Genomic DNA, 13,348 nt, shown 5'->3' with positions numbered 1-13,348 from the left:
AGGCTTGCCTGCCCGTCTGCTGCCAGACTGGCCATAGCTTTAATAGCCTCTTTTTTTCTTTTCTATTTATTTTTTATTTTCCCTTTTTACTTCTCTTGTCTTTTCCCTTTTCTTTTTTGTTTCTTGTTTCTTTAAAAGACTATTTTGAAAATAAATGAACATTTTAGAAAATACACGTCAACACTTTTTCAAAATCACAAGAGCATGTAAAAAAATAGACAACTACTTTTTGCAATACACTCCCAAGTTAACACAACAAAGGAACAGAAGCATATGCAAACACTAACTATAAAAGTAAACACTAGTCTCTTTTTGCAATACAAAAAATGCAAATACCTTCTACCCTTTTACGATTTAAATTTTGACCACCATGCTGGCCTGCAACCCTAAATAATTAACCATTTTAATTGCATATCATGGGAGTGCATTCTTCAAACTCTTGGCATATACTTCTAGCCTCTCTAATCCTTCTCCTGGAGAGTTTGCTTCACCCAATTGTTTCACCATTGCACTACCAATGATCACTCCATCTGAACCCCACTCGGCAATCTGTATGCATTCATAAGTGTTCGAGGTCAGCAATGTAATAATCTTATTCAGATTTTTCAATCAAGATTACAATTTTTTGGTGAATCTTTCGATGTGTTATCTACCTGGCTAACATGTTCCGGGGTCGATATGCCAAAGCCAACCGCCACTGCCTTGTCTGTGACCTGCGAACAATTACAAAATATATGTGACAGATGATACTTTGAACATAACAGGGTGGGAAATCGACACTATTTCTTTGCTGGTTAGGAGAAAAGAATTGATGTTTTTAAAAATCTTTTCTACAAACCTGTCTAATCTCCTGAAGAAGATCCTTGACACATGGGTTTACGTTCGCCCTAGCTCCTGTAACTCCAACAACACTTACCTGCATAATGTTATTAATTATGGGATTAAAATGTTAATCATGAGATCTTGAGCGCAAAGCCAAAACTGGGATTGTACGCATGTGTGTTGTGCAACTTACAAGGTAAACAAACCCTTCCGAAGCTTTTGTGATTTCTTTCATCCTCTCTAATGGTGTAGCTGGCGTTGTAAGGAGGATCTACAATCATTTATTGAAAAACCATAACTTGTTTAAAGGATCCTGGGTTCTGTTAACATTGCATTAATGTTTAATGAGGGCATGCACGTACCAGCTCTAGATTGTTCTTGATGGCTTTTTTCCTGAAAGCATGCATCTCCTCGTATGGAAGGTCGGGTATGATAATGCCTGGGGTACATGCATGTAACAAGTGCGAATTAGCAAATCTGTTGTGTTAATTGTCAACATCAGTTAAAATATGTAATATGTTAATTACCTTTGACACCGGCTTCTTTGGCAGCCGCAGCGAAACTCCCTGCCCCACGGCGTACAATGGGGTTGAAGTAAGAGAAGATGACCACGGGGCAGGACAGCTCCGGCGTCACCTCCTTGAGCATCGACATCATGGTGTCCGTGGTCGCGCCAGCAGCCAACGCACGGGCAGCGGATGCCTGAATCACTGGCCCGTCGGCAGAGGGGTCCGAGAAGGGCAAGCCGAGCTCGATGACGTCGGCGCCGAGGCTGTCGAGGAGCCTGAGCGCCTCCGCCGTGGTCGCCAGGTCGGGGTCGCCGGCGGTGATGTACGGGATGAACGCCGTCTGCGCGCGCGCAACGGTAAAGCCTTGGTCGATTAGCATCGATCTTTTACGTGCATGCTGCGAACTGAGCTTCAGTTTAGTACACTCGGCGCACTTACTTTGCCATTCGCCCTGACGCGAGACATGGCCTCTGCCACCGACAGGCCGCGGTCGCTGGTCGCGGACCTTGACGCGCACCTCCTAGCAGGCGCGGGCGCGGTCACCGCCGCCACCACGTCGACGGCCTGACCACGGGCCTCCCAGGCGCGCGCACCGCCACCGCGCCCGCGCCGCGCCGCATGGGGTGCCTCAACGGCAGAGCCGAGGAGGACACGGAGAGGGACGCCTTGAGCGTGAAGGCCATGCAAACAGCGACGGACGGCACGCACGCAAACTCAGCCAAGGTCGCTCTGTTTGCAGGGCTAAAATACACGAGCAGCAGAGAACACTTCAACTTTTCCGCGCGAGATGACTCAAGTGCTGGCGTGCGTGCGTGCGTTCGTTCGTTTATATAGCAGAAGCAGCAGCCGGCGGCGGCTCTACGCAGGGAGGAGAAACAGAGGAAGCTAGCAGTAATAATTAGTTACTGACTAATGGTGGGTAAGGGTTGAGTCGATCTTCACCGTGCGCCGCCACCGCAAGCGGCACAGCAACGTGCCGGGCTGAAGCCGAGTACGTATTAGACTGGTCATAGTGGGGAGTAATTTATACTAGTGTCATGCATATGACATTAGTCTAAGTTACTATCTTCATAGTGCAAAGTAACATAGTAGTAGTGTTATAGAAGACTTCATTAATTAGCTTGTAGACTCATTTTGTCTTGAAAACGCTATGTTACAGTAAAATATTATGTTACCACTTTTCATTAACTACATTGCCACATAAGCAAAAATTTCTCGGAGTGCGCTATGTTACTTGCTAAGTTACTCCCACTATGACTAGCCTTACTACATTTTGGTCACTTAATTTAGGAGCCATACATTTGTCAGTGCAATTGCTTTTTTAGCTCCATTTGATTTTCTTAGCCGTTAGATTGTAATCCAACGGAGCCATCTTTTTCCTCCTCCGGCACGCCATCTTCTTCCTCCTCCCTACCACGACCTGTCCTACTGTACCACCGGCCCAACCACCTGCTCCCGCCGCAGCCTCTGCCGTGCTACCGCCGCCCCGATCTTCCCTCTAAACATAACCACCAACTCCGGCACAAGTGAACCCCGCACTCGACTTGCGAACCTCCTGCCTCTCCGTCACACGCGACGCCACGGTGTCCTTGTCTCCGACGAAGTCCTGACTCGCCCTTGGCGGAGACACCCCGGCCAACCACGGACTCCCCCTCTTAGGCGTATGATATACGTATACGGATTGAAGAAACAAATTCAGGAAACTGATGTTTTGCAAATCTGCTTAATTTATCAACTTGTATGGACATGGTCCTTCAAACTTTAAAATTCAAATAATTTATATCCCGAACTTTCAAAAGTTGAAAACAGTGACGGAGGAGATGACTTGGCTTCCATATGTGGTTAACACCACACTAAGTTGTCAGCAAAACCGCTTCGAGTCGGGATAGGGCATAAATTTGCCTAATTTTAGATGTTCGGTGTGCAACTTGTCTAGTTTTTAATTTGAGAGACCAAAATGGACTTTTGCATTTCTATTTAATACACGAATCGTAAGTTTGTAAAACATTTCATGGAGAAGGAATAGTATCACAACTTTGTATAGGTTCGGTCATTTATATTTTAAATCTATATAGGGGGTGGGACCAAAAGCATCTTCGGTGGGAAGGAAAAAATGGCAAGTAAGCATTATATCATCATTCATGAGAAGGAATATTATACATCCTCTATCCCATAACCTAGTGTATTAGTTATTTCAAATATCAAACATGTTCATGTTTGACCAAGTTTTTAGAAGAAAACAATCAATGTCCACAATACCAAATTTGTATCATCAGATCCCTCATCAAAAGTATTTTCATATTTCATTTATTTTGTATTGTAGATGCTGATATTTTATTCTATAATCTTGATAAAAATGCATATGCTTGACTTGGACAAAAATGGATGCACTTCGTATTATGGAATGGAGGGAGTATGTCGCAAACGCGGCTGCAATGCGCCACCTGTCACCTGTGGGCTTGCTCCGTCGGATCGCACAGATGGGAGTGATCCTGACACCACGATGGCATCATCGAGAACATGGCAGATCACCAACGGATGTACTACTTTGACGGCGGCTTTGAAAGGGTTTTTTGAAACTTAAAAGGATGAAGTCTATCACGACTGGTCTTCTCGGCCGACGCTCGTGCTCTGGACGGACCTCGTCTTCCCCTCACTCCGGCAGAGGAGATGACTTTTGACGCGGTGGAGCACGAGGCGACCGATCGGTGATTAGGCTCTAGTCATTCGTACGATAAGCCCTTCCCTGGTGCAACTATGGCAATAGTAAAAAAATAGTACTTTTCTTAGAAATATAAACATTCCTTGGTTTTTATTTCGAACAAAGTGCAGACGCAAACGCTCATATACACGCTCATACACTCACACTACGAACACACACGCGCACCCTACTCCTATGAACACCTCTGAAAGACTAAGTCGGTGTATCATCTTGACATTCTACGAAATCATCATAGACGTCTTGTAGTCGACAGGAACGTCTCCTCCCACTAAACGCGCATTGTCGAAAATCCTGTAATAAATCCAGCATAAATGCGAGCAACGGGACTTGAACCCTCATGGGCTGGGGATACCACTGTCCTCCTAACCATCCAACTACAGGTTGGTTCACATGAACATTCCCTGGTAACAACGGCCCAAAATGAGTACAAGAAGATCACACACGGGTGTAATGTGGTATTCTGTTTCTCCACAGCCCAAGTAGCAATTCATGAATATTTTAAAATTTGAGATTTTTTTTCATTTTTGGACATTATAAGAAAACGTTAGTATTTTTAAAAATTCAGAGCATTATTTATTATTTTCTTGAGCATTTTCAGAAAATTATTAATATTTCCAAAAAATTGAACATTTTCTTCAAGAAGACATATAGATTTTTCAAAATTAGCAAATATTATTTTATAAATATCATGAACAATTTCAAGTTTCTTCAACATCTTTAGTTTTGTAAAATAAATACTTAAAATTCAACTTTTGGTTTCTCATTTTTGAAAAATCAAAGGGTTTATTTTTCTCTTGGCCAAATTAATGTTGTAATAAAAATATTTTTGGACTCTAACCACATGGTATGATCACAAGAAGTGATTTGGGACACTTGATCAAGTTGGAGGAATTTGCAAGATAAAATCCAAATGCTAGTAAAAAATAAACTCTAATATATACATTACTAATAAAGGGATTAGTGTTTTTGCCCGTCTGCTGTGTCTTTTTTGTAGAAAACCCACTATTATTTCTTAAAATCAACCCACGGTACAGGTTTAAGTGACTCCAAGGAAAATGTTTTGCTTTTTGTGAAAAAAAACCCTGTAGTTTGCTCAAATCAACCTACGGTCCGATTTAAGTGACATAAAATTGTTTGCTTTTTACAGAAAACACCATGATATGTGGTTTATATTGAACCCATAGTCCATATCATATGTTTTAAAAAAATAGTCATATCTTTTAAACAGTAACTCCAATTTAACATGTTATATATGAAATTTGATTAAAAATATGTAGAATCTGAATATGATGTTATTTTACCCTATAAAAACATTTAAAATGCTAGTTAGGATGCAATCTTAATCAATGGTGCATGATACATCTTTCTTTTTTTATCGGTGCGGATCGAGATTAAAAATGAACACCTCAGCAAAACCAGATTAGAGACGAAAGAACCCATCAATAACCATGCATGCACGCGCCAAAAAAATCTCACATGGGCCAAAAGAAAGTAGATTTCTCATCTTATGCCCAAAGAGACACCTTAGGATTGACCACATTCAAACATGTCGTGGAGTGTGCGAGCACTGGGGCCACCGTCGTCGAGGGTGGCAAGAAGGGTAAGCGACAATATAGATGGGACGTCATGTTCAAATAGAGAACATGGACCTATTGGGGTCTTAAGTCATAATTATTGGGTTAGAGGCATGCATTGGCGGAGGTCCCCGGTGGGCAAGGCATGGCGGCCGCCATACCTTGATTGTATTGAATGAAAATTTTATACATACGCATCTACCGCTAATATGCTATCGCTAGATATCATCGCAGCCATGCAACGCTAGGAAAGGTCGCTACAAGAGCGAGAGGCCGTTTGCTGATAACTGGGCCACACAGATGCAGCCCACAAATAAACCGATCACCCGAGACCCCCACGAAGCCAGTACACACACGATGCACGAATCAGCCATAGCGTTGACGCACGAAGCCACTAACCAATTACTACACATGCACGAAGCAAGGTTTTTAGGGAGATGAAAATCTATCTCCAAAATCTTCAGGGATTCAAGCTTCAATGGCTTAAGAGAGGAGCAAATGGAGCTGCTCATGCATGCGCTTAGGACGCGCTTAATATTGGTGTTAGCTCTTTGTCTCTTGATGTAATCCTTGCTTGTCTGATTGACATTGTACAATTGGATGCAAATTCACCTAACACTTAAATAAATTGCCGAATGGGAGGTTCTCAAAAACTACACTCGCACGCAGCAGCAATCCAAGAAAAGCACGGTGCACGGCGGCTAGCCGATGAGGCGGATGACAGGACGGGCGGATGGCTGAAAACGGACGTCAGCAAGGCGTCGCCGTCGAGCAAGCGTGTGCATCAAAAACAATGACTTAAGAATTCGCCACACCTTAAAAAAATCGTCCTCCGCCTCTGGAGGCATGTGTTATTTTTTGTTGGAAATATGCCCTAGAGGCAATAATAAATTGATTATTATTATATTTCCTTGTTCATGATAATCGTTTATTATCCATGCTAGAATTGTAATGATAGGAAACTCAGTTACATGTGTGGATACATAGACAACACCATGTCCCTAGTAAGCCTCTAGTTGACTAACTCGTTGATCAATAGATGGTTACGGTTTCCTAACCATGGACATTGGATGTCGTTGATAACGGGATCACATCATTAGGAGAATGATGTGATGGACAAGACCCAATCCTAAGCCTAGCACAAAGATCGTGTAGTTCGTATGCTAAAGCTTTTCTAATGTCAAGTATCATTTCCTTAGACCATGAGATTGTGCAACTCCCGGATACCGTAGGAATACTTTGGGTGTGCCAAACGTCACAACGTAACTGGGTGGCTATAAAGGTACACTACAGGTATTTCCGAAAGTGTCTATTGGGTTGGCACGAATCGAGACTGGGATTTGTCACTCCGTGTGACGGAGAGGTATCTCTGGGCCCACTCGGTAGGACATCATCATAATATGCACAATGTGATCAAGGAGTTGATCACGGGATGATGTGTTACGGAACGAGTAAAGAGACTTGCCGGTAACGAGATTGAACAAGGTATCGAGATACCGACGATCGAATCTCGGACAAGTACAATACCGCTAGACAAAGGGAATTGAATACGGGATTGATCGAATCCTCGACATCGTGGTTCATCCGATGAGATCATCGTGGAACATGTGGGAACCAACATGGGTATCCAGATCCCGCTGTTGGTTATTGATCGGAGAACGTCTCGATCATGTCTGCATGGTTCCCGAACCCGTAGGGTCTACACACTTAGGGTTCGATGATGCTAGGGTTATAAAGGAAGTTTGTATGTGGTTACCGAATGTTGTTCGGAGTTCTGGATGAGATCCCGGACGTCATGAGGATTTCCGGAATGGTCCGGAGGTAAAGATTTATATATGGGAAGCCCTGTTTTGGTCACCGAAAAAGTTTCGGGTTTTATCGGTAACATACCGGGACCACCGGGAGGGTCCCGGGGGTCCACCAAGTGGGGCCACAAGCCCCGGAGGCTTGCATGGGCCAAGAGTGGGAAGGGACCAGCCCCTGAGTGGGCTGGTGCGCCTCCCACAAGGCCCAAGGCGCAGCTAGGAGGAGAAGGGGGAAACCCTAGGCGCAGATGGGCCTAAGGCCCACCCTAGGGCGCGCCCCCTCTCCCCTTCTTGGCCGCCCCCCTCCATCCCATCTAGGGCTGCCGCCCCCCTAGGGGTGGGAACCCTAGAGGGGGCGCACCCTCCTCCCCTTCTCCTATAAATAGTGGGGGTTTTGGGGGTTTTGGGCTGCCCAAGACACACGATTTGATCTCTCCCTGGCACAGCCCTACCTCTCTCCTCCTCGTCTCTTGCGGTGCTTGGCGAAGCCCTGCTGGAGTACCACGCTCCTCCACCACCACCACGCCGTTGTGCTGCTGCTGGATGGAGTCTTCCTCAACCTCTCCCTCTCTCCTTGCTGGATCAAGGCATGAGAGACGTCACCGGGCTGTACGTGTGTTGAACGCGGAGGTGCCGTCCATTCGGCACTAGGATCTCCGGTGATTTGGATCACGACGAGTACGACTCCTTCAACCCCATTCTCTTGAACGCTTCCGCATAGCGATCTACAAGGGTATGTAGATGCACTCTCCTTCCCCTCGTTGCTGGTTTCTCCATAGATAGATCTTGGTGACACGTAGGAAAATTTTGAATTTCTGCTACGTTCCCCAACAGTGGTATCAGAGCTAGGTCTATTGCATAGATTCTATGCACGAGTAGAACACAAAGTAGTTGTGGGCGTTGATTTTGTTCAATATGCTTACCGTTACTAGTCCAATCTTGATTCGGCGGCATTGTGGGATGAAGCGGCCCGGACCGACCTTACACGTACTCTTACGTGAGACTGGTTCCACCGACTGACATGCACTAGTTGCATAAGGTGGCTAGCGGGTGTCTGTCTCTCCCACTTTAGTCGGATCGGATTCGATGAAAAGGGTCCTTATGAAGGGTAAATAGCAATTGGCATATCACGTTGTGGTCTTTGCGTAGGTAAGAAACGTTCTTGCTAGAAACCCATAGCAGCCACGTAAAACATGCAAACAACAATTAGAGGACGTCTAACTTGTTTTTGTAGGGTATGCTATGTGATGTGATATGGCCAAAAGGATGTGATGAATGATATATGTGATGTATGAGATTGATCATGTTCTTGTAATAGGAATCACGACTTGCATGTCGATGAGTATGACAACCGGCAGGAGCCATAGGAGTTGTCTTTATTTATTTATGACCTACGTGTCAACTTAAACGTCATGTAATTACTTTACTTTATTGCTAAAGCGTTAGCCATAGTAGTAGAAGTAATAGATGACGAGACAACTTCAAGAAGACACCATGATGGAGATCATGATGATGGAGATCATGGTGTCATGCCGGTGACAAGATGATCATGGAGCCCCAAGATGGAGATCAAAGGAGCTATATGATATTGGCCATATCATGTCACTATTATTTGATTGCATGTGATGTTTATCATGTTTATGCATCTTATTTGCTTAGAACAATGGTAGTAAATAAGATGATCCCTCATTAAAATTTCAAGAAAGTCTTCCCCCTAACTGTGCACCGTTGCGACAGTTCGTTGTTTCGAAGCACCACGTGATGATCGGGTGTGATAGATTCTAACGTTCACATACAACGGGTGTAAGACAGATTTACACACGCGAAACACTTAGGTTGACTTGACGAGCCTAGCATGTACAGACATGGCCTCGGAACACAAGAGACCGAAAGGTCGAGCATGAGTCGTATGATAGATACGATCAACATGAAGATGTTCACCGATGATGACTAGTCCGTCTCACATGATGATCGGACACGGCGTAGTTGACTCGGATCATGTAATCACTTAGATGACTAGAGGGATGTCTATCTGAGTGGGAGTTCATAAGATGAACTTAATTATCCTGAACATAGTCAAAAGATCTTCGCAAATTATGTCGTAGCTCACGCTTCAGTTCTACTGTTTAGATATGTTCCTAGAGAAAATTTAGTTGAAAGATGATAGTAGCAATTATGCGGACTAGGTCCGTAAACTAAGGATTGTCCTCATTGCTTCATAGAAGGCTTATGTCCTTAATGCACCGCTCAGTGTGCTGAACCTCGAACGTCGTCTGTGGATGTTGCGAACATCTGACATACACATTTTGATAACTACGTGATAGTTCAGTTAAACGGTTTAGAGTTGAGGCACCGAAGACGTTTTGAAATGTCACAAAACATATGAGATGTTTCGAGGGTTGAAATTGGGATTTCAGGCTCGTGCCCACGTCAAGAGGTATGAGACCTCCGACAATTTTCTTAGCCTGCAAAGTAAGGAGAAAAGCTCAATTGTTGAGCTTGTGCTCAGATTGTCTGAGTACAACAATCATTTAAATCGAGTGGGAGTCGATCTTCCAGATGAGATAGTGATGTTTCTCCGAAGTCATTACCACCAAGCTGCTAGAGCTTCGTGATGAACTATAATATATCAGGGACATATATGATGATCCTTGAGATATTCGCGATGTTTGACACCATAAAAGTAGAAATCAAGAAGGAGCGTCAATTGTTGATGGTTGGTGAAACCACTAGTTTCAAGAAGGGCAAGGGCAAAAAAAGGGGATGCTTCATGAAACGGTAAATCAGCTGCTGCTCTAGTGAAGAAACCCAAGGTTGAACCCAAACCCGAGACTAAGTGCTTCTGTAATAAAGGGAACAGCCACTGGAGCAGAATTACCCTAGATACTTGGTAGATAAGAAGGCTGGCAAGGTCAATAGAAGTATATTGGATATACATTATGTTAATGTGTACTTTACTAGTACTACTAGTAGCACCAGGGTATTAGATACCGGTTCAGTTGCTAAGTGTTAGTAACTCGAAATAAAAGCTACGGAATAAACGGAGACTAGCTAAAGGTGAGATGAAGATATGTGTTGGAAGTATTTCCAAGGTTGGTCAAATATCGTATGCTCCCTCTACCATCAAGATTGGTGTTTGCGTTGAGCATAGACATGATTGGATTATGTCTATCGCAATACGGTTATTCATTTAAGGAGAATAATGGTTACTCTGTTTATTTGAATAATACCTTCAATGGTCTTGCACCTAAAATGAATGGTTTATTGAATCTCGATCGTAGTGATACACATGTTCATGCCAAAAGATATAAGATAGTAATGTTAGTACCACCTACTTGTGGCACTGCCACATAAGTCATATCGGTATAAAACGCATGAAGAAGCTCCATGTTGATGGATCTTTGGGCTCACTCGGTTTTTGAAAAGTTTGAGACATATGAACCATGTCTATTGGTGTATATGCATGAAGAAACTCCATGCAAATGGACCGTTTGGACTCACTTGATTTTGAATCACTTGAGACATGCAAATCATACCACATGGGCAAGATGACTGAAAGCCTCGTTTTCAGTAAAATGAAACTAGAAAGCAACTTGTTGGAAGTAATACATTTTGATGTGTGCAGTCCAATGAGTGCTGAGGCATGTAGTGGATATCGTTATGTTCTTACTTCACAAATGATTTGAGTAGATGTTGAGTATATTTACTTGATGAATCACGAGTCTGAATTATTGAAAGGTTCAAGTAATTCAGGGTGAAGAGGATAGAAGATCTATGATATGATCATAGAGATGAATATCTGAATTACGAGTTTGGCACAGAATTAAGACATTGTGGAAATTGTTTCACAACTAATACAGCCTGGAACACCATAGTGTGATGGTGTGTCCGAACATCATAACTGCACCCTATTGGATATGATGCATACCATGATGTCTCTTATCGAATTACCATGATAGTTTATGCATGGGTTAGGCATAAGAGACAACCGCATTCACTTTAAATATGGCACCATGTAATTCCGATGAGATGACACCGTATGAACTATGGTTTAGAGAAACCTAAGCTGTCATTTCTTAAAAGTTTGGGGCTGCGACGCTTATGTGAAAAAGTTTCAGGATGATAAGCTCGAACCCAAATCGGATAAATGCATCTTCATAGGACACCCAAAACAGTTGGGTATACGTCCTGTCTCAGATCCGAAAGCAATAAGGGATTTTTTTTCTAGAATTGGGTCCTTTCTCGAGGAAAAGTTTCTCTCAAAAGAATTGAGTGGGAGGATGGTGGAGACTTGATGAGGTTATTGAACCGTCTCTTCAACTAGTGTGTGGCAGGGCACAGGGAGTTGTTCCTGTGGCACCTACACCAATTGAAGTGGAAGCTTATGATAGTGATCATGAAACTTCAGATCAAGTCACTACCAAATCTCGTGGGATGACAAGGATGCGTACTATTTCAGAGTGGTATGTAATCCTGTCTTGGAAGTCATGTTGCTAGACAACAATGAACCTACGAGCTATGGAGAAGCGATGGTGGGCCTGGATTCCAAAATGGCTCGAGGCCATATAATCCGAGAGAGGATCCATGTATGAAAACAAAGTGTAGACTTTGGCAGAAAGGCTCGATGGTCGTAAGGCTATTGAGTATAGATGGATTTTAAAAGGAAGACGGACAATGATGGTAAGTATCACCATTAAGAAAGCTCGACTTGTCGTTAAGATTTTTTTCCTACAAGTTTAAGGAGTTGACTATGATGAGACTTTCTCACTCGTAGCGATGCTAAGAGTCTGTTGGAATTATATTAGCGATTACTGCATTATTTATGAAATCTTGCAGATAGGATGTCAAAACATTGTTTCCTCGACGATTTTCTTGAGGAAAGGTTGTATGTGATACAACCGGGAGGTTTTGTTAATCCTGAAAGATGCTAATAAGTATGCAAAGCTCCAGCAATCCTTCTAAGGACTGGAGTAAGCATCTCGGAGTTGGAATGTATGCTTTGATGATTTGATCAAAGATTTTGGGTGTATACAAAGTTTATGAGAAACTTGTATTTCCAAAGAAGTGAGTGGGAGCACTATAGAATTTCTGATGAGTATATGTTGTTGACATATTGTGGATCAGAAATGATGTAGAATTTCTGGAAAGCATATAGGGTTATTTGGAAAGTGTTTTTCAATGGAAAGCCTGGATTAAGCTACTTGAACATTGAGCATCAAGATCTATAAGGATAGATCAAAACGCTTAATGGTACTTTCAAATGAGCACATACCTTGACATAATCTTGAAGGTGTTCAAGATGGATCAGTCAAGGAAGGAGTTCTTGCCTGAGTTGTAAGGTATGAAGTTAAGACTTAAAGCTCGACCACGGTAGAAGAAAGAGAAAGGACGAATGTCGTCCCCTATGCTTTTGTCATAGGCTCTATAAGGTATGCCATGCTGAGTACCGCACCTGATGTGTGCCTTGCCACATGTCTGGCAAGAGGGTACAAAGGTGATCCAGGAGTGGATCACTAGATAGCGGTCAAAATTGTCCTTGGAGTAATAAGGACATGTTTCTAGATTATGGAGGTGATAAAGAGTTCGGCGTAAAGGGTTACATCGATGCAAGCTTTAACACCTATCCGAATGACTCTGAGTAGCAAACCGGATACGTATAGTGGAGCAACCATTTGGAATAGCTCCAAGTGAAGCGTGGAAGCAGCATTTATAATATGACCTAGAGATTTGCGAAGTACATACGAATCTGAATGTTGCAGACCCGTTGACTAAAACCTCTCTCACAAGCAAAACATGATCAAACCCAGAACTCATTGAGTCTTAATCACATGATGATGTGAACTAGTTTAGTGACACTAGTAAACTCTTGGATGTTGGTCACATGGCGATGTGACCTGTGAGTGTTAATCACATGGC

General features: G+C 43.1%; 1 protein-coding gene across 1 annotated transcript; it reads right to left on the bottom strand.

Annotated features, from left to right (window-relative positions):
- Nucleotides 1-414: 414 nt before the first annotated feature.
- On the bottom strand, nucleotides 415-3,079 carry LOC123101657 (tryptophan synthase alpha chain). The gene is made up of 8 exons (XM_044523008.1): nucleotides 3,010-3,079; nucleotides 1,770-1,996; nucleotides 1,350-1,671; nucleotides 1,185-1,261; nucleotides 1,016-1,093; nucleotides 839-916; nucleotides 654-713; nucleotides 415-549 (listed from the first exon to the last, which is right to left on the bottom strand). The coding sequence occupies exons 1-8, from the start codon at nucleotides 3,077-3,079 to the stop codon at nucleotides 415-417; spliced, it is 1,047 nt and encodes a 348-aa protein (XP_044378943.1).
- Between the last annotated feature and the right edge of the window lie 10,269 nt (nucleotides 3,080-13,348).

Source organism: Triticum aestivum, chromosome 5A (genome assembly GCF_018294505.1).
Source record: "Triticum aestivum cultivar Chinese Spring chromosome 5A, IWGSC CS RefSeq v2.1, whole genome shotgun sequence".
In the NCBI taxonomy this organism is placed as follows: Eukaryota; Viridiplantae; Streptophyta; class Magnoliopsida; order Poales; family Poaceae; genus Triticum; species Triticum aestivum.
The sequence above is the reverse complement of the archived record's forward strand: the minus strand, read 5'-3'. Positions and strand labels throughout refer to the sequence as shown.